General features: G+C 40.3%; 1 protein-coding gene across 1 annotated transcript in view; it reads left to right on the top strand.

Moving 5' to 3' along the window:
- The window catches only part of scube2 (signal peptide, CUB domain, EGF-like 2), a 117,171-nt gene that overhangs the window by 63,579 nt on the left and 26,477 nt on the right, over window positions 1-27,115 (top strand). Inside the window, exons 11-16 of the mRNA XM_073049550.1 lie at window positions 2,889-3,011; window positions 3,520-3,636; window positions 5,563-5,652; window positions 12,295-12,417; window positions 14,674-14,841; window positions 15,351-15,554. Coding sequence (XP_072905651.1) covers window positions 2,889-3,011; window positions 3,520-3,636; window positions 5,563-5,652; window positions 12,295-12,417; window positions 14,674-14,841; window positions 15,351-15,554 — 825 coding nt within the window. The remainder of the gene's footprint in view (window positions 1-2,888; window positions 3,012-3,519; window positions 3,637-5,562; window positions 5,653-12,294; window positions 12,418-14,673; window positions 14,842-15,350; window positions 15,555-27,115) is intronic.

Below are 27,115 nucleotides of genomic sequence, written 5' to 3'. Positions count from 1 at the left end.
TCACAAGTTCAAGCTTAATTCTCATTCAGCCAACCATGAGTACAGCAAAATGAAACAGCGTTCCTCCGGGGCCAAGGTGCAAATCACTGCACATAGGACATAGCACAAATAGCACTTCTGGTTATGATTTCAGAAAACATGCAGTCAGAAAGATGAAAATAAATAATATAGCCCAAGTCTCTGAGTGGCATGGTTATAAACTTATGGTAAAATGTCCTGGTGTTCACTGAGTGGACACTGTAGGGCAGCACCGAGCGAACGCTGGAGGGCAGCACGGAGCGGACACCGGAGGGCAGCACCGACAGGAGGGGCTGGACCCCAACAAGCATGGACTCCAGTGGATCCACTATGCCTCTGCTCTCTCCCATGTCACTTTCGGCATCTCTTCCCTAGGCATCTGCAACAGGCAGTCCCCCAGCATTACCGAGGCAATTCCACTATCTCTGCCCCGACCCCGCCATCAGTCTCACTAATGAATCAGTGAACCGCACCTGCAGTATTCTACATTACCAATTTCCAGCAGGGTCTTGCGACCCCAATAAAACACTAAGATGATCACTCGCTCCGTTTGTTGGATCACTCTCTGTCTCGGCACAACAACAGCCCACCACAAGTCCAAGCAACAACACAACAACAATTCTCTGATGGGGTAGTCCTGATGTTCTTAGTATCCAGCACTGACCTTGCGATCATAAAAGGGATGTACAGGTCGAACACATACACCTTTGCTTGGACCCAGATTGGCCGCTGCATCCGAGCACACTGCTATCGTACCAGAAATCTTACATAACTTGAATAAGAAGTCAACAATTTGGGCCAAGTCACCTCATCAGGTCCTGATGAAGGGTCTTGGCCTGAAATGTTGACTTTTAATTTCCATAGATGCTGCCTGACCTGTTGAGTTCTTCCAGCATTTTGTGTGTGTTCCTCTGGATCTCCTGCTTCTGCAGAATCTCTTGTGTTTAAAATTTCACGACGTATGCCAATGATATTAAGCCTGATTCTGATTCTGATAATTGCACTCATTCTACTTCTGGTCTTCCCACTACCAATGGTCTCACTCTCAGGACTCTTTATCTTGTCACTTCATGCTCATTTGTTTATTTATTGCCATTTATTTATATTTACATTTTCACAGTTTGTTGCCCATTGATCCTGTTCACAGTTACTGTTCTATAGATATGTTAAGCATGCCTGCAGGAAAAGAATCTCAGGGATGTATGTGGTGACATGTATGTACTCTGATAATAAATTATACTTTGAACTTTGGTCTTAGACTCACCCTCTATAGGAAACATCCTCCCCACATTCACACTATCTGCTCTGAGACATCCTGGTCCCTAACTCCTGGGAGGCAATGTACCATCTTGGCTTCTCTTTCGCGGATACAGAATCTGCTCTCCATCCCCCTAAATATTGAGTCTCCTATCACTCTGACTCTGCCTGACTTTACCCGTTTGTGCTGAGCCTCTGAGCTGGCCACAGTGCCACTGGTCTAGCTGCTGCTGCTGTGCCCTGATAGGTCATCCCCCAAGAATTATCCAAAGGGGTATACTCATTGCTGAGGGGAATGGTCACAGAGGGAACCCTGCACTAGCTGCTTACTCCCCTTACTTTGCCTGCTGGCCACACACCTCTTTGAAGCCTGCACTCTGGGTGTGACCGTCTCAGTAATAATCTCATCTATGAGGTTTTCAGCCTCATGGATGATCCTGAGTGCTTCCAGCTCCAACTCCAGTTCCTGGACCTTGTCAGGAGCTGAAGAAGGGTGCACCTCCTGCAGATGTAGTCATCAGGAAAAACTATTAAGTACCCTTGCAATTCCACATCTTCAGGAGGAGCATTCTACTGCCTTAGCTACCATCCTGCCTACAATTGTAAAGTTTCTAGCCTCCCAAGCTGAAGTTCTAGCCTGTGCCTGTTCTCATCCAAACCTGTGGAGCCAAAGTCTGCCCTCTCTAACACTGTCCACTCCAACGATGGCCACTCTGTTTACATCTCACTTCTTTTACTGTCCCCTGCCAAAAGCCTAAGAGATTGTTACGATTGCTGCCCAAAGAAACATTCTAAAAGGCGCCAAGCTCTTTTTAAATCTTGTGCCTGTCACCATGGTTAATTACTAAAAGATGCAAGATACAACAGAAATGATGAAGCATCATGATTTCCATCGTACCTTCTATTTTAAATAAATTACTTATTTAATTTTAAAGTTTTTAGGTGTTATTATCCAGTGAGTTATTTATAGTTTTTGATCTAAATAATAATCTTGTTCATGTTGTATGTTGTTACGTGCTTGGAAGACTTGGTACAATTTGTCCTGTGGCCTTAGCGCACAAAGGCAAAACACCACTATTCCTCTGTCACTCACCAACCTGCATGCCAGTGATATCAGGTTTTCTGTTCTCTCTTTAGCTGAACTTCTGAATTGTCCTGCACCTCCACCACTTCCAGAACACTACTAGTTAGATTTATCAGTTTGCAGTGTTACTTTATATATAACAATTGTTCCTTAACTTTTCCCTAGTTCTTTTCTCTCCGGTCGTCTGAGTTACTTCTTTGCCACCAATCAGACAGCCCACAGTTGCCTTGCTCATGTACCCAACTTCAGGTATGAGATGGGACAGCTTTTCTCTGAAGGTATTTCCACAGCAAAACTGCTTCTTGTCAAGTCATCAACAGAGAAGAAAACATTGGTTTGCAAGACCATGAACTGATCAGATTCTCCTCCCTCAATCAGGAATGCTGAGGCCAATTAGACAATCCTATTCCCATATATATTGCATGTCTTACCACTGTGACTAGATTTACTCTGAGCTACGAAGAAAGTTGGCAAAAACTTTTTTTGTAATTGTATGTATCTTTTTTGTTTTTGGTTGAATTCTTTTTAGATGTTGATGAGTGCAGCATCAACAATGGGGGCTGTGAACACAGATGTGTAAACACAGTGGGAAGTTACGAGTGCCATTGTCAACCAGGTTATAAATTACATTGGAATAAGAAAGACTGTGTTGGTAAGAAACCATATGGAACTGATTACTTCTATGGCCCTTTGTTTGTCAAATCTTTTAAGTGTCATTAGAAGCCTCAATAGGATATTTACTGGATGAATATCAGATCAGTTCCTTCAGTTCATGGATCTTCAGTTTTATCTGTTTGCATTAAATGTAATTTTTAATTGCCAATAATAGCATGTAGAAACAGGAGATACTTTTCTCTGATTCCTTTATGATCATTTCATATCGCAATGGTCAGTCTGAGCGATTTCTCTCTCTCTTTCACGTTTTCCCTCAGTGTGTTGCATCATTTACTCTTTTGTCAATTCAAGTTTATCTTTGCTTCTTTTTGACTTTTTACTGGCAATGGAAGACGGTTAACACAAAATAAGTTTTACCACTTGTCATGGTCATGGGATTTGATTGTAAATTGGAGGCAGTGTAATGTTATTTTAAAAGGCAATTGTCTTAACCATGCAATTATCTTTTTTTCCCCATGAGTGTGTCATCTTTTTATCCTCTTTAGAAGCAGAGAAGCTCCTACCATCGAAAGTGTCAGCCAAAGCCCTGCTTAACTGCAGTAAAAGAGGCGGAGCTGATATATGCTCTTTGAGCTGCCTGTCAAATGTGCATTTTGCTGCTGGTGAGTTTCTTCAATAGATGTTAAATAAAGCTTTAATGCCACATATTTGAACTTCTATCCTTAAATTGGGTTCTAATTACTAAAAATGTTCAATAAAGTAAACTTTAAGGCTTCACACTGCACCATGCAGAAACTTGAGAAATACTCTACTTGTAGAATGTGACTCTGAGGCATTAAACAGAATTACAGACGAAGGGTAGAGTTTCCACTTGGAATACCAGGAATATCAGCACAATGCAAGCATAACTGACTAAACTAATGTTGTGCAATCTTTTATTCCAGTTTTGTTGGAACAAGCTCTACCATTAAGGACTCATGTCAAAATTGTAAAATCTGCTTTTAGTGCTGAGCAGGGAATCCTCTTCATATTCCTCGTCATTTCTAAAGGGCTCAAACATGTTTTAAATATTTTCTAACATTCAGAAGTCATTCAATTTACTATGAAACTGGCCAGAATATACCTATACAAGATTCATTATAGATCTATTAGGATATTTTCAGTGATTTTAAAATGAGGTTATTCCCAGAGTTATTGACAAATACAGAGTTTCTAACAAAGTGGATGAATAAAACTAACCCAGGTTGCAAATAGCAAATATGTAAATAAGCTATTTTAAATGAAAGTACAAAATTATTTTCTATAACATTTCTAGTTTGTTAAATACTTTTTGTGTGTAGTTATGCAAATTAATTTTATTAAGAATTTAAACTGTGACCTAACTTGCAAACTTTTGCACCTGAAATGATCCCAGTGGATTCAGATGTCAGTATAAGTAGCAAATGCAAAATTTTGTGCCGAACTACACAATTGTAGTTACTACTGAGAATTTGAGTGTCTATATTTTATGGGAAATATGATGTAGTCAGTACAAATTCCAAGCATCTTGACCTTAGGCTAAGCAGATGCCTTGTGCAGGAAGGCACAGAGTCGACTGTACTTCCTTAGAAGGTTGGCGTCATTCAATGTCTGTAGTGAGATGCTGAAGATGTTCTATAGGTCAGTTGTGGAGAACGCCCTCTTCTTTGTGGTGGCGTGTTGGGGAGGAAGCATTAAGAAGAGGGACGCCTCACGTCTTAATAAGCTGGTAAGGAAGGCGGGCTCTGTCGTGGGCAAAGTACTGGAGAGTTTAACATCGGTAGCTGAGCGAAGGGCGCTGAGTAGGCTACGGTCAATTATGGATAACTCTGAACATCCTCTACATAGTACCATCCAGAGACAGAGAAGCAGTTTCAGCGACAGGTTACTATCGATGCAATGCTCCTCAGACAGGATGAAGAGGTCAATACTCCCCAATGCCATTAGGCTTTACAATTCTACCGCCAGGACTTAAGAACTTTTTAAAAGCTATTATTAATGCTTTTTGAGATAGTGATTTAGATGTATATCATATTTTTTTACTGAGTTAAGTATTGTATGTAATTAGTTTTGCTACAACAAGTGTATGGGACATTGGAAAAAAGTTGAATTTCCCCATGGGGATGAATAAAGTATCTATCTATCTATCTAACCAAATAAAGCTGATTTATCAAGTACGTGTTAAGTTAGTGGACAGCACAATGTGGGAGTGCGTGGAAGTCTAGGGACTGGTCCTCAGCTGGTATCAGTGGATTCAAGCCTGCATCTGCATAAGATTTTTAAACATGAACCGTTTATTGTGTCTCACTCCTTTTAGGGTAATTCCAGTGAGTTATGACTGATTGCTCATCATTAACATTTCAGAGTCAAGGTGTTTCATCGGCACTGAGAATCGCAGACCTGGATATTAACTGTTTCTTTGACCCGCTGAGAGATTACAGTTTTTTTCTCTATTTTAAAATTTGACATAGCAGTGAATGATCTTCTTTTGGTCTGAAGTTATTAAATTATTATTCTCATCAATGGAAGTTTTATTGGTTGAACTAACTTATTTTGAATGTGTTTGGCAGAGTCCGAGGATTCTTACACATTTAGATGTGGCATGTCTTCTCAATGTCAGCACCTTGGGCAGAATATAAAAAATGCTACGCACTGTGCAGGTAAGTGAGCGGGAGATTTCCACGTGGCTGCCACTTGTTTCTTTGAAATTGTGTTTTGGTGTTGCTTGTTATAAGACTTGACTATGATGATCAGCGGGAAGATCCTCTGATCAGGTGGAATCACCCGGAAGATCAGCAAACTCCCGAGGTATTAGAGACAGGGAGAAATTGGATTTGGTAGTGTGGGGGAAAAATGGCACTTGTAAATTTGAAATTAATAATATTAATTTTGCATTTTATATCTTGACAATATGTTTAATGACAGCTGAAGAACAAACTTAGAGTCAGTTGCTTTCATGCTTATTTTTTTCTACCTGGAGAAAGTAATCACAACTTGCAGTAGTTACCTTGAAATTGACTTGTAGAATTTACATATGGCTGTATTGATGTGGGGTCACCGATTGAGATCACATCCACTTGCAGTACTCAAGAACTAGTTGTAAAGGGAGAAGCCATGTAATGTAGAGCTCCACCCAAGCATCTGGATATTGTAGCTGTGCTCCAGATTCCATCCAGACCATTGGGAGATTTGCTAATCTGTGTTGTTCCAATACTGCTTTATTTTCCCTTTTGCCACTACAGCATTAAAGGATGTACTGATGTTGTACCATTCAGTCCATTGGCTGCTGCAGCACAATGATCACAAATTCAGTAGAATACTTCACTTTCCTAAAATGTTGAATTGAACATTTTTATAATATTGCTAATATAGATGGTAATTACATTTCTACCTGAAAGTATTGTTGATAATGGATTTGAATTGCGCCAGTGCTGAACGTCCATTAGAAACTGATAATTAGCCTTTGGCACCTGTTTTAATTCCAGTACAACACATCTATATACAATGCAAGTTAAAGTACTTCATATGTAAGTTTACTTAAAATGCCAGCTACTGCTTAGTCTGAAACTCCAAAATATTTATTTTTCTTTGAAGTTTAGAATTGGAGCTTGTCATCATATCTTAGTGCAACATCCAGATTCTTTGACCAGCATTTGCAAACACAGGTACAATGTCACCAGAATGATTGGCACTCACACTTGATGCAGTAGATCAGTTTTTCACATTGCTATGATGTGTTCTGTCAGGGTTGCTCATTGTCGGCTAGTGTGAATCATGCAGGAGTTGCTGTTCTAGTTGATCTTCACACTGCAATGTGTGCACGTCTGATATTTACCATGATAGCAGAAATATAACATTCAATAACCAAGGAAGTGAAGCACAGATTAAACAAAAAACACACGTGCACTCAGTTTTATTTAATATTTTTAACAATATATTATGAAAATTAAACTCCCCTTGCGTGTTTACATTGTGAGTATTAAAATCACAATGACAGTTCCTTTTAGTGATAGTTTAGTTAGTAATTTTAATATTTTTAACAATATATTATGAAAACTAAAGTTCCCTCGCATGTTTACATTGTGAATATTCAAATCACAATGACAGCTTATAAAATGACTTAAATCTGGATTCACAATGACAGATATGGGGTTGGTGTCTAGAAGTTATGTATGGAGTTATCACTATTTGACTTGTATCATTTAATACCATCATTTAATTCCTAAATGGACATTGAAGCTTTGGACACTGCCTCACTTTTTTTTAATATACAGTATTTCTGTTTTTGCACTTTAAAAAAAATCTATTCAATATACGTAATTGATTTACTTCTTTATTATGTTTTATTTCATTTATTAATTTTTTCTCCCTCTGCTAGATTATGTATTGCATTGAACTGCTGCTGCTAAGTTAACAAATTTCACATCACATGCCAGTGATAATAAACCTGATTCTGATTCATTGAAAGAAAACTAAAACATCAAGAGCATAGTAATGCTTTTACTTTAAGCCTGAATGTAACTGAATCTGAAATTCAAGCAACACACACAAAGTGCTGGTGGAACACAGCAGGCCAGGCAGCATCTATAGGGAGAAGCGCTGTCGACGTTTCGGGCCGAGACCCTTCGTCAGGACTAACTGAAAGGAAAGATAGTAAGAGATTTGATAGTAGTGGGGGGAGGGGGAAATGCGAAATGATAGGAGAAGACCGGAGGGGGTGGGATGAAGCTGAGAGCCGGAAAGGTGATTGGCAAAAGGGATACACAGCTGGAGAAGGGAAAGGATCATGGGACAAAAGGCCTAGGGAGAAAGAAAGGGGGAGGGGAGCACCGGAGGGAGATGGAGAACAGGCAAAGAGTGATGGGCAGAGAGAGATAAAAAAAGGGAGGGGGAAATAAATAAATCAGGGATGGGGTAAGAAGGGGAGGAGGGGCATTAACGGAAGTTAGAGATGTCAATGTTCATGCCATCAGATTGGAGGCTACCCAGATGGAATATAAGGTGTTGTTCCTCCAACCTGAGTGTGGCTTCATCTTGACAGTAGAGGAGGCCATGGATAGACATATCAGCATGGGAATGAGACGTGGAATTAGAATGTGTGGCCACTGGGAGATCCTGCTTTCTCTGGCGGACAGAGCATAGGTGTTCAGTGAAATGATCTCCCAGTCTGCGTCAGGTCTCACCAATATATAAAAGAAAAGAACACACTGGGTGCACTGGATGCAGTATACCACACCAGCCGACTCACAGGTGAAGTGTCACCTCACCTGGAAGGACTGTCTGGGGCCCTGAATGATGGTGAGGGAGGAAGTGTAAGGGCAGGTGTAGCATTTGTTCTGCTTACAAGGATAAGTGCCAGGAGGGAGATCGATGGGAAGGGATGGGGGGGGATGAATAGACAAGGGAGGCGCGTAGGGAGCGATCCCTGCAGAAAGCAGAAAGGTGGGGGAGGGAAAGATGTGCTTGGTAGTAGGATCCCGTTGGAGGTGGCAGAAGTTACGGAGAATTATACGTTGGACCTGGAGGCTGGTGGGGTGGTAGGTGAGGACAAGGGGAACCCTATCCCGAGTAGGGTGGCGGGTGGATGGGGTGAGGGCAGATGTGCGTGAAATGGGAGAGATGCATTTGAGAGCAGAGTTGATGGTGGAAGAAGGGAAGCCCCTTTGTTTAAAAAAGGAAGATATCTCCTTTGTCCTGGAATGAAAAGCCTCATCCTGAGAGCAGATGCGGCGGAGACGGAGGAATTGTGAGAAGGGGATGGCATTTTTGCAAGAGACAGGGTGGGAAGAGGAATAGTTCAGGTAGATGTGAGAGTCCGTAGGCTTATAGTAGATATCAGTAAATAAGCCGTCTCCAGAGATGGAGACAGAAAGATCAAGAAAGGGGAGGGAGGTATCGGAAATGGACCAGGTAAATTTGAGGGCAAGGTGAAAGTTTGCCTTCACCTTGCAAAGTTAATGAAGTCAACGAGCTCAGCATATGTGCAGGAGGCAGAGCCAATGCAGTCGTTGATGTAGCGAAGGAAAAGAGGGGGATGGATACCCGTATAGACTTGGAACATGGACTGTTCTATAAAGCCAACAAAAAGGCAGGCATAACTGAGACCCATACGGGTGCCCATGGCTACACCCTTGGTTTGGAGGAAGTGGGAGGAGCCAAAGGAGAAATTATTGAGAGTAAGAACTAATTCCGCTAGACGGAGGAGAGTGGTGGTAGAGGGGAATTGGTTAGGTCTGGAATCGAAAAAGAAGCGAAGAGCTTTGAGACTGTCCGGGTGGGGGATGGAGGTATATAGGGACTGGACGTCCATGGTGAAAACAAGGCGATGGGGGCCAGGGAACTTAAAATCATTGAAAAAATTCAAAGCATGAGAAGTGTCACGAACATAGGTGGGAAGAGATTGAACAAGGGGGGATAAAACAGTGTCAAGGTATGCAGAAATGAGTTCAGTGGGGCAGGAGCAAGTGAGACAATGGGTAGAAAGCTGCTTTTCAGAATAACCAAACAATAGTATCTGCAATGTAATGCTATCTAAATAAAGGTCTCTTTCAAATCCTGGTCTGTATGTGCTTCTCTCAACAGTTCTCAACCTTCTGTTCTGTTTTGTGATCAGCACAACTCAGATGTTAGACTGACTAACAAAACAAGTACTAGCGTATCACCATTTTAGTAGGACCTCTGAAGTGTGGTCACTGGAATTTAGCTACCATCAGCTAATGATTATTTTGTTCTTGAGGATATAAAGAGAAAATTTAATATTCAGAAAAAGATGTGAAACATCCACAATGCCTCCGGATGGAAAAGGAGAATGAAATCTGCATTTGTGCTTTGTTGCCTCTGAGTTTCCACTCTTTTCATCTATCAACACAGATCTTTCAATATAAAATCAAAGCCAAGGTTAATTAGAATAGAAGTACCTCCATTATAAATAAGCTGTCTGCCTCTGATATCTTTTTTTAATGCTGTTTTTTTTTCTATGGAATCTTAGGTAATGAGTTTTGACAAGTTGTTTTATCAGGGGACCATCACAACAGTTCAAAAGTTCAAAATAAATTTATTTTCAGAGTCTATATATTTATCACCATACACCACCCTGAGATTCACGTACTTTCAGGCAATCACAGTAAATACAAGGAACACAATAGAATTAGCGAAAGACTGCACCCAACAGGATAGACAAACAACCTGTGTGCAAAGGACAACAAACTGCATACAAATAGAAAGAAAAAAATAATAATTAAACAATAAATATCAAGAACATGAAATGAAGAGTCCGTAAAACCTTAAGATAGAGGAGAAGAATTAGGCCATTTCATCGTGGTTGATCCAATTTTCCCTCCAGCCCTAATCTTCCACCTTCTCCCTGTATCCCTCATGCCCTGCCCAATCAAGAATCTATCAAACTCTGCCTTAAATATACATAAAGACTTGACCTCCACAGCTGCCTGTGGCAAAGAATTCCGCAGAATCACCACTCTCTGCCTAAATAAATTCCTCTTTATCTCCATTCTAAAAGGACGTCCCTCTATTCTGAGGCTGTGCCCACTGGTCTTAGACACTCCCACCTTAGGAAACATGCTCTCCACATCCACTCTATCAAGGCCTTTCACCATTCGGATAGAGTCCTTGAAAGTGAGTCCGTAGGTTATGGAAACAGTTCAGTGATGTAATAAATTGAGTGAAGTTATTCCCTCTGGTTTGAGAGCCCAGTGGAGGTGGGTAATAACTTTTCCTGCACCTAGTGGTGTGGGTCCTAAGGCCCCTGTACCTTCCGTTTGATGGCAGCAGTGAGAAGAGGGCATAGCCTGGGTGGTGGGGCTCCTGATGATGGCTGTTGCTTTCCTGTGACAGTGCTCCTTGTAAATGTGCTCAGTGGTGGGGAGGGCTTTACTTGTGATGGACTGGGCTGAATGTATTACTTCTTGTAGGCTTTTCTGTTCAAGGGCATTATTGTTTCCATACCAGGCTGTGATGCAACCAGTCAATATACTCTCCACCACACATCTATGGAAGTTTGTCAAAGTTGTAGATGACATGCACAATCTTTGCAAACTTCTAAGGAAGTAGAGGTACTGCTGTGCTTCGTTTGTAATGGCATTTACGACTTGACCCAGTACAGGTTCTCTGAACTGATAACACTGAGGAATTAAAATTTCTGACCCTCTCCATCTCTGATCCCCCGATGAGGACTGGCTCAGGAACCTTCAGTTTCCTCCTCCTGAAGTCTCGCTGACATCGAGTGAGAGGATGTTGATGTGGCACCACTCAGCCAGGTTTTCATTCTCACTCCTATATGGTGATTTGTCACCTCCTTTGATTTGGCCTACGGCAGTGGTGTCATCGGCAAACCTCAGTGTGGCCGTATGATATGATAAAAGTCTGATCATAACAACCGTCCAAGTATTTCGCCTCAAAGGAAGTGTCACAGGACAGTGGTCAGAAGCAGGGCCACTCCCTCACGCTGGACTGGATCCTGGATAGGCAGCCAGCCCATAGACTGTGAAATACTGCCAGGCTGGCCACAGTGCAGTTGTCAGCACATTCCTGACTTCTACGGCCTGACATTGACCTTCCTCAGGAAGGCTCTTCCTTTAGCCTATTTAAAGTTTGTTTTTTGTCCATTGCCATCCCTAACCCTCATGTCTGTTGGCTCCAATCTCCTTGATCTCATCCATTCCTCTGCAACTGTCTTGACAACTGATCCTGTACATTACTTGTACCCACAAGTCCTTCCCCTTTCCTGCTGTTTCCATAGTCACCACGCCACCGACGTCTGGTTAGCTCCTTCACAGCCATGCTGTTATCATTCATAATTCTGCTTCCCAACAAGTTTAAAATGTTTAATTCATTGTCAAACCGAGTACAGAAAGTAAAATAATGTAAAATACTGGGGGAAGGGGGAGGATGAGGGAGATGAAAGAGAAAAAGAGACTAACATAAATTATTGTTATAATTATTTAAATCTTCAAACATGTTCTTTGACAATAATTAACACTTGAGAGGCTACCATGAATTCTCAGGTCCTTGTTCGATAATGCCTTTGCTTTCTGGTGTGACAATTCGATGTCTGATGGGCATCATTATTAATAATTATTTAAACATTCTCAGCCAATGGAGTAATGCACAAAACTTAAAGTGATTTTTTGCCTTCCAGTACAAAGGGCAATTTCATTAACTGAAATGTTGATGTGTGATGTTTTGTTATTCAGTAGATCCAAGGATTCAAAGTCTTACTGTTGAATAGTAATATTTCTGACTTTACTTACCTGAATAATGAGGCAATGTTTTTCTTTGCCTTCCAGGACTGAACGTCACAAAGCTGCCAACAATAAAGACAACAGCAACTTTTAAACTTAACACGGGAAGATGTGAGTTGAGAGGAATCAAAGAGAAGCTTAGGGATAGTCTGCAGCAGGTCTCTACAGGTACTGTACGTGCTTCAGTTCAACGGGCACTGAACTATTTTAAGTTTTACTGCAGCTGTCTTATTAAAGATCAAGCAAGGAAGTAGTTGTTCATACTCCTTTTGTAAAATTTCTGATTTTGTCCTGAGCATAATGAATCAAAAGAGAAAATCACTTTTTCTTTCTTGAGAGAAAAAAATGAAGGTATCAAAGTGGAAGTATTATTATGTGATGCTGCATGCCTTTCTTCAGTGTCCTTGCTAACTGATCCTCAAATTAAACCTCGTTGTACTCAAAACCAGAGACAGTGTAAATTTAAATGCTTGTTTGTATTATGTTTATGAAGAGGTTATGGGAGGGGCCTCCAGACTTTAGGACCTTGGCAGCTGAAACAACAGCTGATGCAGTAATTAACTCTGGGTTGCAAACTGGAGGATCATGGGCATCTCCAGGGGATGGAAGCCTTGAGGAGATTATGGGATAGTTTGGGATGGAGTTGGGAAACAAGGGCAAGAATTTTAAATTAGTAAGAGAGGTTGTAGCTACATTAAATTAGATAACCTCAGTTAGCCTAAATTGGTCTGCAGTAATTAGCTTCCTCTTCATTCAGTGAGAGAGAGAGAGAGAGAATGGGGAAATCCAGACATGATTTGTTTCTAAAATAGAGACCAGATAGGCTGAATTTGTTTTCCCTGGAGGGGAGAAGGCTGAGGGGTGATCTGGTAGAGATATTTCAAATTATGAGGGGATAGATACTGTAGATAACAAAAATCTTTTTTTCTCATGGAGGAGGGGTGTCTAAGATAAGAGAACAAAAGTTTAAACTGAATGGAAGAAGATTTAGAGGAAATCTGAGGGGGAGTTTTTGGTTGGCTTCTATAAAATGCTGTATAACGAGTTGTGGAGGCAGATACTCTCACTGTATTTCAGAAACATCTGGGCAATTACTTGGATTGCCGAGGCTTAGAAAGCCATTGATCTAAAGCTGGATTATTGCATATGGGTACAGCTGGTGGCATAGATGTGATGGGCCAAATGGCCTCCTCTTGTAATGTACAACTTTGATTCTGTGCTAACCGGATCTCTCCTGGAAAAGATGAAAGTAGATATTGAGCGAGGACAGGACCAGACTTAGCTGAGAGTACAGTACTCAATACCTCCATTTACGAAGCTCAGTGATTGGGCTTCATAACTAAGGGTATTGATTACAAAAGTAGCATGTTATATTGAATCATGTTAAAATTCTGTTTAGGCCACAACTACAAGATGGTGTCCAGTTCTGGTCACCACACTTTCGGAACAATCTCAATGTTTTTTGAGAACGTGCAGAAGAAATCCAGCCATATTGGTTTAGGAATGAGAGACTTGGGATGTATGAATCACTCTTAAAATAGCCTATGTCGTATCTGGACTTCTTGTTTAGTTCTGGATCACTGGTCTTGAATGCCACAGATCTAGCCCTCAGCAGACTGCAGAATCTTCTGGTTCATCCATGGATTTTGGTTTGGTCTGGTGTGTTCTCGAAGACACACACTCATCCACACAGGTCTTGATAAAGTTAGTGATAACTGTGGTGTATTCATTCACACTTGAAGACGAATCCCTGAATATTGTCCAGTCCACTGACTCAAAGCAGTCCTGTATGTACTCCTCTGCCTCCCTTGACCATATCTTCTTGGACCTTACCACTGAGTCTGAGGTCTATAGTCTCTGCCTATATGATGGAAGTAGAAGTACAACCTGATTGGACTCTCCAAAGTGTGAGTGTGAAATGGCACAGTAAGCGTTCTTCATGGTGGTATAACAGTGATTGAGTGTGTTGTCTCCTCTGATTCCACAGGTGATGTGTTGGTGGTAGTTGTTCTGAGACTTCTTCAAGTTGGTCTGGTCAAAATCTCCCACAATAGAGATTGATTACATTAGAGTAGAGGAGAGATTATGACAGATTTAATTAGACAGATAGAGAGAAAAATCCCAAGAGCAAGGGGTACAAGGGCTGGCCATAGGTTTAGGCAACTGTCACAGGGAAATGTGAAGAATTTTTATAGAGTAGTGGTAACGAACTAGAACTTGCTGCTTGTGAAAGTGGTAAAAAATGGATATGGTCAATGAATATGAAAGGAAATCAGAATAGCACTTAAGGCATTAAACTGCTAAGGTTAATGGAATTGACTGGACTGCTCTGCAGAAATGATGTGGATTTGGATCATCTTCTGTGCCTTAATGAATTTATGACTCTTTACTAATTGTCCACTTTTTCCCTATGTCAATATACAGAGAAGTCTAACATTCCTAGTACAAAGAACTGTCAGCTGAATTTCGTAAATGTGAAGTGCAGTTCCTCCAAGAAAAGTCATGACCAGTGGAATCACAAGGAAATGAGAAATGAGGGCTCAGTCATTTCTGCTGTTTTTGAGGTTGAAATGAAACCAGAGGAGGTGACAGGTTGGTTTGAAGAATGCAGAAGGTGCATTTACACATCTTCTTACGAGAATTATTTAATTTTTCTCATCTCTTTCCTTTTGCTGTTCTCCCTATCAAAAGTATCTCCTGTTTTTAGAAGTCACTGCCCTTTTTTGTTGGGAGGTGGACCCTTCAGATTGGAAAAAGTCAATTCCAATCAACTAAAATTCATTCAACCAATGATCTCATCCTACATCGGGATAAAAGTTATACATATACCTATTCTGAGGCAGTGTTCAAAAACATAATTCAATTGTCAATATCTTCACACATCTGAAGGAAACACCTCCATTCTCATGCTGTGTTCAACTGTTCCCTATGGTGATGGCTGTCTTGTATTTGTACCTAGTATTTTGAATGAATTTGTTATCTTATTAAAGCATGTCCAAATTATTTATGATATAGTGGTGAAATAGAACCATATCATTTCTTGGGATTCTTGACAGTTGTTTGGTAGACTTATTATTGAGTATCTTTGTATTCTCTTGTAGAAACCTGTGATTTTGGGTGCATACGACGAAAAACTGAGAAAAGGCTTCGAAAAACGACAAGAACACTGAGGAAATCAATCAACAGGGAGCAGTTCTACCTCCGCGTAGCTGGAACAGAGTATGAGGTGGCTAAGAAAACAGCAAAAGCAACGGATTTGCAGGAGTCATGTGCACCAGGCCAGGTTTCTCAGAATAACAGATGTGGTGGGTACAAAGATCTTAAGTTCTAGTTTCAGTCCTTCTGCACTGGCCACTCCAGAAATTTTTGTTCTTAGATTGAAAAAAATTATAGTTCATAGGCTTGAAAAAAAGCAAGCTTCTGAACAAACGGTGAAGCAGCATCAGCATCAGTTCTGAAAGCCTGAGTACCTCTGTAGTTTCTGACATTCATCATTCCTTGTTGAGTCTAAATGCTGATCAGAATTTCCTTTTTTTTACCTAAATGTGATGAGTCCTATGAGTCTATATGAGTCCTTTAATCAAAACTAGGATATTGCACATTCAGAAAAGTAGGTGCTCAGGATTTCTGGACTTTTGGTGGTGCTGCTTCCTTCTGAGAGGACCACAAATGTCGTGGGATTTGGAGGCTTGCGTGTCTCAATGACCTGGAGAGCTATGTCGGCTGGAGTCAGGCCTTTATGTTTTGGCTCTTGGTAGAGTCGCCCATTGCCAAACAGGTCAAAGGGTAGAGGCCAGACTAAGAGTGGTCCACCAGTCCACCAGGTTTGGGGTTTCAGCTCAGGGCTAACAAACCTGAATGGTACAACAAAACTGTTAAGGAAACAGCAAAGAGGAATTCTTCTGTGTGATGGTATTCCTCAGTCTCCATCCGGGACTTTCATGACTGAGAGCAGTAAAAACGGAGCTACTGAAATAATGAAGGGAGCTGGAGATGGAGGACCTTCGTTGCTGCCCTAAATGCCAGTGGTGTAATGGGCAGTAGGTAGGTGGTGCTGGTTCATTATATGTTCAAAAGCTTGCTTGTATCAAGTCTGTGAAAAATAGATGTTTGGATACAATGTTCTCTGCTTGAAATTCCTGAGCGAATGCCCATCTATTTCCCAGCAGTGGTAAGAATACTCTCAAGAACTGATTGTTCCTTGCACCTGGAAACAAAAACTACCTAAAGAAGCAATAAGGTGAAAACAGTTCCCTTTGACTCCGTCTCTCTAACAAGCATTGGGTATCAATCCTACTCACATCTAATGTTGTTTCAGCTTCCCTTATACATCATATCATTCACCACTGATAACAGGCGCCCATTAACACCACTTCTGATAGGTATTCCTAACTCCTTTTGATAACTTCATAACTAGCACAAAGTATGAGATGATCTGACTTCTGAGTTCCATACATTAGTGAGGTAGCCATTTTCATTTAATAGCAGTCAAGAACACAATGGAAAAGTGCGCAGGGCAGTAACCAGGCAGAAACGGGGACAAACATTGAGATGGGTTTCCAACTCAGTAATTGCTCGCAAATAGCAGGCTAGTATAATAATAAATTATTACATCTGTAAGTTTCATAGATACACTAATGTACTTTGGACCAAATTGCAAAACAATAATGTGATAAATTGAACTCAAAGCATGGATTTGCTGGATGTTGGCAGCAGTTTCACATAGTAATGTGCTCGACTCATTTGATTCATTTGAACGGGGATTGCTGGGCTGAAGGAAAGAAAGAGATAAAATGTAACTTAAAAGTATTTCAAAAAAGTTTGTTTTCTATCACAGTTTTAGAAACCTTTCAAATAGTTTTAATCGTTGTTGCTGGGTGGTTGTGTCAGAGCAGCAACCTTGCATCAGTAAGACCAAGGAGTTGATTGTGGACATCGGGTAGGGGAAGTCAAGGGAACACACATCAGTCCTCATCAAAGGATCAGTAGTGGAAAGGATGAGTTGTTTCAAGTTCCTGGATGCCAACAGCTCTGAAGATCTATCCTGGGCCCAATGTATTGATACAATTACAAAGAAGGCATGACAGCGGGTATATCTTATTAGGAGTTTGTCACCAAAGACTCTTGCAAACTTCCACAGATGTACTATGGGTAACATTCTAACTGGTTGCATCACTGTCTGGTGTGGAGGGGCCATGACACAGGATCAGAAAAAGCTGCAGAAAGTTGTAAGCTCTGCCTGCTCTATCGTGGGCACTGGCCTCCCCAGCAACCAGGACACCTTCAAAAGGCAATACAGAAAAGGCAACATCCATCATTAAGGACCCCCATCACCCAGGACATGCCCTCTTCTTATTGCTACCAGCAAAGAGGAGGTGCAGGAGTCTGAAGAGACACACTCAAAGTTTCAGGAGGAGCTTCCTTCCCTCTACCATTATGTTTCCAAATGAACAATGAATCACTTTTTTCTCCTTTTTTTTTGTTCTAGTTAGTTAATTTAATTTTTAATATATACTCAATGTAATTTATAGTTTATTGTTATTATGTGTTGCTGCTGAAAAACTACAAATTTCACAACTTATGCCAGTGAAATTATACCTGATTCTGATTCTGATTGTTGAGAGGTCATTTACTTCATATTTATTAGCTGTGAATATTTCCTGCATACCAGTTATATCTGAAAAATCTTGGCAGCTGCTGTAAGTTGGGGGAAGGGCTTAGCTGCCTTCTGAAATTTTCCAGATGAACTTTGTGTATGGGACTTTCTCTGTGCATCAAATCAAATCAAGTTCAATTGTCATTCAAGCCATACTTGGATAAAGCCGAATGTGACAGCGTTTCTCTCGGGCCAGGTTGCAAAAACATATAGACGCATTCAAAATAATGAGAAAGGAGGAAAAAAGAACAGAGTCATGTAAGAAAACACATCTTTAGTCCAAGTCCCTGAGCGACAAGTCCCGCAATTTGATGGTTTCCGGTAGTCCAGCCTGTTCTTCCATCGATCCGACACTGGAGGACAGCCCCAGAAGAGGCCACCCCCCCCCCCCAACGGAGCCCAGATGCCATTCTACAACGCAAGCCTGAGGATTGAGGCCTTGTCTTCGCTACAACCGAGGCGACACTGCTGCCTCGCCACCAAAACAAGGGCAGCAGGCCTGTGGCAATCAGTGTCCAACAGGGTCCTTCATCATTTAGCGTTGTAGCATTTGTCATCTGAGTGAAGTATGGTAAGTTTAGAATCAAAATTAGAGCCAAGTTTATCACTGACATATTGTATGGAGTGAAGTTTGTTGTTCTGTGGCATTACATTAACATAACCCGCAAATAAAAAAAATAGTGCAAAACAGGAGTGTTTATGAACCGTTCAGGAATCTGATGTCTGAGGGGAAGCAGCTGTCCCTAAAATGTTGATTGTGGATCTTCAGGCTCCTGTGCACTCCCACCCTTCCACCCCCCGGCAGTAGTAATGAGAAGAGGGCATTTCCTGGATGGTGAAGGTCCTTAATGATGGATGATACTTTTGAAGATGTCCACAATAGTGGACTGGCTTGTGCACATGAGGGAGTTGGCTGAGGCTACAGGCCTCTGCAGCCTTTTTTGATCCTGTGTAATGGAACCTCTATCCTAGGCTGTGATGCAACCTGACAGAATGGTATCTCTGTAGAAATTTGCTCTCATCTTTGGCGACACACCAAATCTCCTCAAACTCACTGGCATGTTTCTCTGATTGCATCAGTGTTTGGGCCCAGGATAGATCCTCGGGAATGTTGATGCCCAGGAACTTCAAGCTCCTTCAATGAGGAATGTTGCATGTTCTCCCATCTTCCCTTGTAGAAGTGCAGAATTAATTCTGAATCAACTTGCTTCTCCACCTATGCAGCTCAATATCTGGACAACCTGGACAAGCAAGATCAGACTTCCAAATTCAGTTAAGGCTAGAACAGAGAATAGGAAATGTAGACAGGTTATTGAGTTTGTGTATTAAAAATCTTGAGATATGTAATTAGTAAAAGTTAAACACTGAATGTTAATAAGCATCAGTTCTAGAAATTTTTAGGAAGAATTTCAACAAATCAGTTTTAAAATACCTATTTCCATTAGAGCACCAGATTTGGCTAGTATATTTTGCTGTGAATATTTTTAAAAAAAATCAGAGATCACATGTCATTCCATCAGCAACTAAATTTAAAACCACTTAGGGTGTGTTTTCAATAAGATGATTCATGTTTGGCTTCAAATCATCACTTATGACTGTTTTGCAAAGTCTCCTTGCTTTTACTCAAGATGCTATTAATGCCCAAGAACTCGCCTTTTGAGTGTGCCTGTTTTTCATCCATTTTCTTTATCTGAGTTACTGTAACTAACCGATTATAGAGGCCTTCTTATGTTGGCTAAGTTCCATAAGGTACAAATGTGCCCACAGATACTGCAATGCCTTATTTCTTCAAATCCTCGCAGTTCATTGTAAATGTCACATTTATTAGTATACTTTTTCCAAAAGTAAATGTAATAGATTTATTTATTTCTATTCATAAATAATTTATTATTTAACAACTTATTTTTATTTTTATGTTGGAGAAAATAGAGACCATCCCTGCCTCCAGTTTAAGCTCTTGTTCTCGTGCTTGGTAAACCTTGTAAGTGGTTGGAAAACAAAGTAATATATTCTTGTTATTAGCATGCTAAAGTCTTAAATGGCTGATAGTCACACTGGTTGACGTGTTGTGCAAGTGGATACCCAGTGTATGAATCACTGAGATTGAGTGACCGTGTGCATTTCTCTGCATCAGCTGGTTGTCATTTTGCCTTGTTTCTGTTGCTTTGGTTGTGATTCCTGTTCAAAATGTAGGAGTAAAGTATGAGGCTGTGACCTCTTGATTAGTTCATCCCCTAATGAGTGTTACACAAGAGTCTTTATCTAAGTTATTAGCTGGCTGGCAGAAACAGTGGAAAATACCTTCCCTTAAACTTTAGTTTTGCTATCTTTAAGTATGTTATAAAATAGATTCAATTTTATCTCTCAGCAAACCACCGTTTGAGGAATTAGAAGAGAGGATGAAATTTTTAACATGAATAATGAGAAAGGAAATGTACATAATTTTGAAAAGGTCCTTCCTGCTTGAGAATTAAAAGTTCATTTTCCAACCATTCAGGATGCCAGAAGACAGATTATAACACACCCTTTGCAGCAACACACACAAAATGCAGCAAATGTGCAAATGAATAAACAGCTGACATTTTGGGCCAAGACCCTTCTTCAGGATTTCCCTTTACAGGTTGTCTCTAGTAACTGGGGCATCAATAAAGCAAGTTTGTAAAGGAAACAAAGAAGTAACAATGCTAAAAGAAGGATCAAAATCTCTGTGGAAGCATTCTCTGCGGTAAATACAAACATGGTAGTGGCATGGGTATTCATTAGTTTTGATATGGCTATGGGACTCTCAACCCACCCATTACAGAACAGCAACACTTTAAAGTACGGTATTATGTTTCCTTAGTTCAAAATCTGAGGAACGCACTCTGAGGAACGGAATAGCCAGAGAGCCAATTCATTTTATTTCTCACTGTTTAATACCGTATATGGTAATGAAGGTCTTATTAGGGTATTACCTAAATGGCAGGAAGAATTTTTTAAAAATTGCACCGGAGTGCAAACAAGACATAAAATTGTCAAAAGTAATGTTTATTTTAATTTGTAAAAGGCAATGTACATATTTGTTTCAGTGGTGGGTGTCAGTGATGGAAGTCAGGTTAACATAAAAATACTTTTTATACAAGTTGAGTACCCCTAATCCAAAATTCCAAAATCTGAAATCAGAACTTTTTTGAGCACTGACATGACGTCACAAATGGGAAATTCCACAAGGCACTGGGAGGTTTCCCAAGTGATGCTCAAGTCCCTGTGCACCATAGACAATTCTGAGAAGTGACCAGAACAGAAGTTAATGAAAAATAGAAAAACACTTCCAAAGCGAAAAATGAAGATCTTGATTATATATTGAAAGGGGGGCTTCAGTCACATTGTAGTGAACATATGCCACTTAACAGTACGCTGATCATGAAACAAGCAAATATTATGAATACTTAGCACGCTGGTTGCAGAAATTTGAGAGAAGTACAGCATTAAATTTTTAAAGATTTGTGGTGATAAGATCATTGCTGATAAAAATATAAGATGATGTACGGCTGCATTAGTACAAATGTGTGAAACAAAAGTAAGACAAAGATGACACACAAATTCATCCTAAGCTCTCTCATTATATATTCCAAAATCCAAAAAATTCTGAAATCTGAAACACTTACACACTGTGTGGAGTGTTTTAGTTTATTAACTGCAAAGAGTGTTTGATGAGGTGTAGCATAAAAGTTTACTGCACAAAGAAACGGGGACATAATATAGTGACAAGCACGCAATAGGCCCTTCTGGCCTACCAAGCTGCACTGCCCAGCAATCCACCTCGTTAATCCTAACCTAAGCACGGGACAATTTACAATAAACAATTAACCTATTAACTGGTTTGGAAACTAACCTGGAGGAAACAGATGTGTTCACAAACTACTTACAGATGACTTTGGAATTGAACTCCAAATTTCGACACTCCAAGCTGTAATAGTATTGTGTTAACTACTATGCTGTCACAGAAATGGGGTTGGCTAACTCAGAATCAGAATCAGGTTTATTATCATCGGCATGTGACGTGAACTTTCTTAACTTAGCAGCAGCAGTTCAAAGCAATACGTCATCTAGCAGAGAGAAATAAATAAATAAAATAAAATATAATAATAATAAACAAACAAGTAAATCAATTATGTATATTGAATAGATTAAAAAAAGGTGCAAAAACAGAAAAACTGTATATTAAAAAAAAGTGAGGTAGTGTCCAAAGCTTCAATGCCCATTTAGGAATCGGATGGCAGAGGGGAAGAAACTGTTCCTGAATCGCTGAGTGTGTGCCTTCAGGCTTCTGTACCTCCTACGGTCCTACCTGATGGTAACAGTGAGAAAAGGCCATGCCCCTTTTGAAACAGAAAACATTTGGGACAAATGAGGCTATTTTCAGATTGACAATCATTAATTAGTATCGTGCTACACGGATCTCAGCCACTGAAATTTGTATTATTGAATTGGATGAATTTGATGAAATAGACAACAGGCAAATTTGTAAACGACACATAAATACATGGATTAGCAGGTTTGAGGAGGTTGAAAAAGAATATAGATGGGTTAAACAAATGAGCAAGAAATTGACAGAGTATAATGTGGGAAAATGTGAAGATACTTGAAAAGGAAGAATCTGATAGAGTGAGATTTTGCAAAGGGAATCAATGAAACACAATATATTATCATGGGATGTATTGCATATCCCAGGGCATTGTTGATTGACAATGATGAAAAGGAGGCATGACACAAAATAAATAAACCAGTTGTGGATTTATTTAGTTCAACCTGCAGCTGAATCTGAATCAGTCAGGTTTAATATCACTAGCATATGTTGTGAAATTTGTTGTTTTGCAGCAGTGGTACATTGCAATGCATAATAATAAACTATAAGTTACATTAAGTATATAAAAATAAATTAAATAGTGTAGAAAAAGAGTGAAAAATACTGAGAAAGTGTTTATGGGTTCAATGTCCATTCAGAAATCTGATGGCAGAGGGGAAGGAACTCTTCCTGAAATGTTGGGTGTTTATCTTCAGGCTCATGGACTTGCTGCTTGATGGTGGCAATGAGAAGAGGACGTGTCCAGGGTGTTGGGGGTCCTTAATGATGGATGCTGTCTTTTTGATACATTGCCTCTTGAAGGTGTCCTAGATGCTGGGAAGGCCAGTGCCCATGACAGAGCTGGACAAGTTTACAACTTTCTGCAAGCTTTTCCCCAATCCAGTGCAGTGGCCCCTCCACACCAGACAGTGATGCGTCCAGTTAGAATGCTACCCACAGTACATCAATAGAAATTTGCGAGAGTCTTTGGTGACAAACTCCTAATGAAATATACTCGCTGTCATGCCTTCTTTGTAATTGTATCAATATGTTGCACCCAGGTTTTTTTTTGTAATTTATTTTTTTATTGAAGTTTATCAAACAAACATTTCCATAAGATGTATTTCAGACATTGTACATATATATCATATATATCACAAAATCTCCACAAAGTATTTATCTGGGGTATACACTTATAGAAAAGAGTGGAAAGAAAAAACAAGCAAAAGGAAAGAACTATGTACAAGTAGGGAGTGATATTTTTTTTTACAACAGATTCATTGATTTGTGAGAATAAAATCAGGCCTATGAGGCATTATGTAGTTAAACCATTTTTCCCAGTATGAATCAAATTGTTCCATCTTATGATTAACAGATGCTGTTATCTTCTCCATTTTGTAAATGTCCATTGTAATTTCCATCCACGTATTTAAAGTTGGGCTCTCCTATGATAACCATTTCCTAGTAAGAGTCTTTTTACCAGCCACCAACAGTATATTCATTAAATATTTATCTCTTTTCAACCATTCTTGAAGTATATATCCAAAATATATGGTCTTACTCTCTAAGGGTATTTCACATTTAAAGATGTCTTGTAGGGCATTGTGTATCCCCCTCCAATAGTTTTTGATAACAGGGCAGCCCCAAAAAATATGATAATGATTTGCATTTTGATTTCCACAATTTCTCCAGCAAACAGGGAGGTTACTATCATAATGGGATTTCTGAGAGGGTGTAATAAAATAGCTTATCAAGTTTTTCCATCCAAACTTGCTCCATTTCTGTGAATTGGTACACTTCCACTGATATCTCCATATTGTTGTCCATTCTTCCTCAGATATAATTATCCCTCCCTCCTTCTCCCATTTTGTTTTAATGTATGAAGTCGAATGTGTTTTAAGATTTGACAACCCTTTATACATGCTTGAAATGATTCTACTACCATTATCTGAATTATATGCTTTTCTAAAGAGCTCTATCAAGCGTGTATTTGCCTTGGTTACATTTTTAAGCGTCTTATTAACATATTGTCGCATCTGTAAATACCGATAAAAATCTTGTTTTTCTAATAAGTGTTTCTCTTTAAGCATTTCAAAACTGAACAGTGTTCCTTCTTTCATTATGTTGCAAAGAACTGTTATTCCTTTAGCTGTCCAGTCCTTAAATCTAGCATCCAATTTATTTGGTGTAAAATCAGAGTCATATGCACACCATTTAAGAATTGCAATATCTCCCTCTAGATTATATTATTTTATAGTAGTTTTCCATATTTTAAGAGTCAGTTTCACCCATGGGTTATCAATAGTATTTATGTACCTTTGCAGGTTATTATCAGCCAAAATTGCTTGTATGGGGATGGGAAGTACCCGCTCCTCAATGTTTTTCCATTGAGTGTCATATGATGGGTTGCACCAACATATCACAGCTCTCAACTGTGCTGCAAAATAATAATCTCTAAGAGAAGGCAAGCCCCATCCCCCCTTTTCCTTTGCTAATTGCAAAGTTTTGAGACAAACTCTAGGCCTTTTACCCTGCCAAATATATCTTGATAGCAACTTGTTCCATTCATTGAATTGATTTCGATTAATCTCTATTGGTAGGGTCTGAAAGAGATATAACAGTCTGGGCAGTATATTCATTTTAATAGACTCAATCCTTGAACTGAGACTGAAAAAAGGAATCAGGCTCCATCTTGCCGCATCTTCCTGACGAAGGGTCTCGTCCTGAAACGTAGACAGTGCTTCTCCTATAGACGCTGCCTGGCCTGCTGTGTTCCACCAGCATTTTGTGTGTGTTGTTGTTTGAATTTCCATCATCTGCAGATTTCCTCGTGTTTGCTCTTCCTTAATTTTTTTAATATAAAGGCTGATAATTACATTCTGATAATTTTGCCAAATCTTTTGGCATAATGATGCCCAAGTATTTGAAAGACTCTGTGTGCCATATGTTGGGCCCAGGTTAGATCCTCAGAAATGTTGACAGCCAGGAATTTGAAACTGCTCGCCATTTCCACTTCTGATCCCTTGCTGAGGACTGGTGTGTGTTCCGTCAACTTCCCCTTCCTAAAATGCACCATCAATTTCTTGGTCTTACTGATGTTGCATGCAAGGTTGTTGTTGTAACACCTCTCATCCAACTGATCTACCTCGCTCTTGTACGCCTCCTCATCACCATCTGAAATTCTTCCAACAGTAGTTGTATCATCAGCAAATTTAGAGATAGTGTTTGAGCTGTGCCTAGCCACACAGTCATAGGTGAAGAAAGTAGAGCAGAGGGCTAAGCACATATCCTTGAGGTGTGCCAGTGTTGATTGTCAGCAAGAAGGAGATGTTATTTACAACCTGTACAGACTAGTCTCCTGATGCTGAAGACAGGGATCCAGTTGCAGAGGGAGGTACAGAGGGCCAGGTTTTGGAGTTTTTTTGATGAGAACTGAGGGTGCGATTGTGTTGAACACTGAGCTGTAGTCAATAATCAGCAGCCTGACGTAAGTAATTGCTATTGTCCAGGTGATCCAAGGCTGAGTGGAAAGCCAGTGAGATTGCATCTGCTGTAGACGTATTGTGGTGATAGGCAAATTGCAGTGGTCTAGGGCCTTACCTAGGCGGGAGTTGATTCTAGCTGTGACTAACCTCTCAAAACACTTCATCACAGTAGATATGAGTGCTACTGAGCGATAGTCATTGAGGCAGCTCATCTGCTCTTCTTGAACACTGGTATAATTGTCACCCTTTTGAAGCAGGTGGCAAACTTTGACTGCAGCAGTGAATGACTGAGAATGTCCCTGAACACTCCAGCCAGTTAGTTGGCACAGGCTTTCAAAGTCCTGCCTGATCACCAGGTACAGCTGTTTTCAATATTCAAGATGGTTTAATCTCATTTCCAGTACACAAATGTAAAGGAGAACAGAATAATTTTTACTCCAGATCCAATGCAGAACAAAAAAAACAGTAAGATAACGAACACAATAATAAAAACACATTATAAATATAAATATATAAGATTGTTTTTATTTATATATAGATTAATTGTATGTCCATAAAGTGGCGCTAGGCACAGGAGTGACTGTATATAAGGTGATTCTGACAGGAAATGATTAATAGTGGTGATGATCGTGTGGAGGGGTGGGTCAGTGAGTGGAGGTGTTGATCAGCCTTACTGCTTGGGGAAAGTAACAGTTTTTGAGTTTGGTGGTTCTGGTGTTAATGATGCTTAGCCTCCTCCCTGATGGGAGTGGGACGAATTCCATGAGCTGGGTAGATGGGATTCTTCATGATGTTGCTGGCCTCTTTTCTGGTACCTTTCTGTATATAGGTCCTTGATGGTGGGTAGGCTGGTGCTTGTGATGCTTTGGGCAGTTTTGACTACCTGTCGTTAAGCCTTCCTGTCTGCTGTAATGCACTTTCTGCACCATACAATGATGCAGCATGATAGGATGCTCTCCATGTGCACTTGTAGATGTCCATAGTCCAGCCCACTTCTGTCTCCTCAGAAAGTTGGGGTGTTGGCGAGGCTGTTTACTGGACAGTGAGAGGTTGTGTGTGATGTGCACTCCAAGGAGTTGGAAGCTGCTCGCAGTTTCCACGGCTGTGCTGCTGTTGTAAGGAAAGGTGTGAATGGTGCGAGTTTTCCCAAAGTTGATGACCTACTCTGTCTTGTTGACATTGAGGAAGAGGTTATTTTCCCAACACCAGGCCTCGTGTTCTTCCACCTCCTCTCTGTAGGCCTTCTCATCGCTGTTGGCGATGATTGGCTATGTGATTGATCAGGAGTTTGGTCATGTGTGAGCAGTGGGTTCAGCGCAGTGCCCTGGGGAGCACTTGTGATGGGGAGGGAGGAGTGGTTGTGCATCCTGAGGTTTGTTTGTTAGGAAGTGCCACACA

Source organism: Hemitrygon akajei, chromosome 6 (assembly GCF_048418815.1).
Source record: "Hemitrygon akajei chromosome 6, sHemAka1.3, whole genome shotgun sequence".
Lineage (NCBI taxonomy): Eukaryota > Metazoa > Chordata > Chondrichthyes > Myliobatiformes > Dasyatidae > Hemitrygon > Hemitrygon akajei.
Note: the sequence above shows the minus strand (reverse complement) of the source record. Positions and strands in the feature narration are given on the sequence as shown.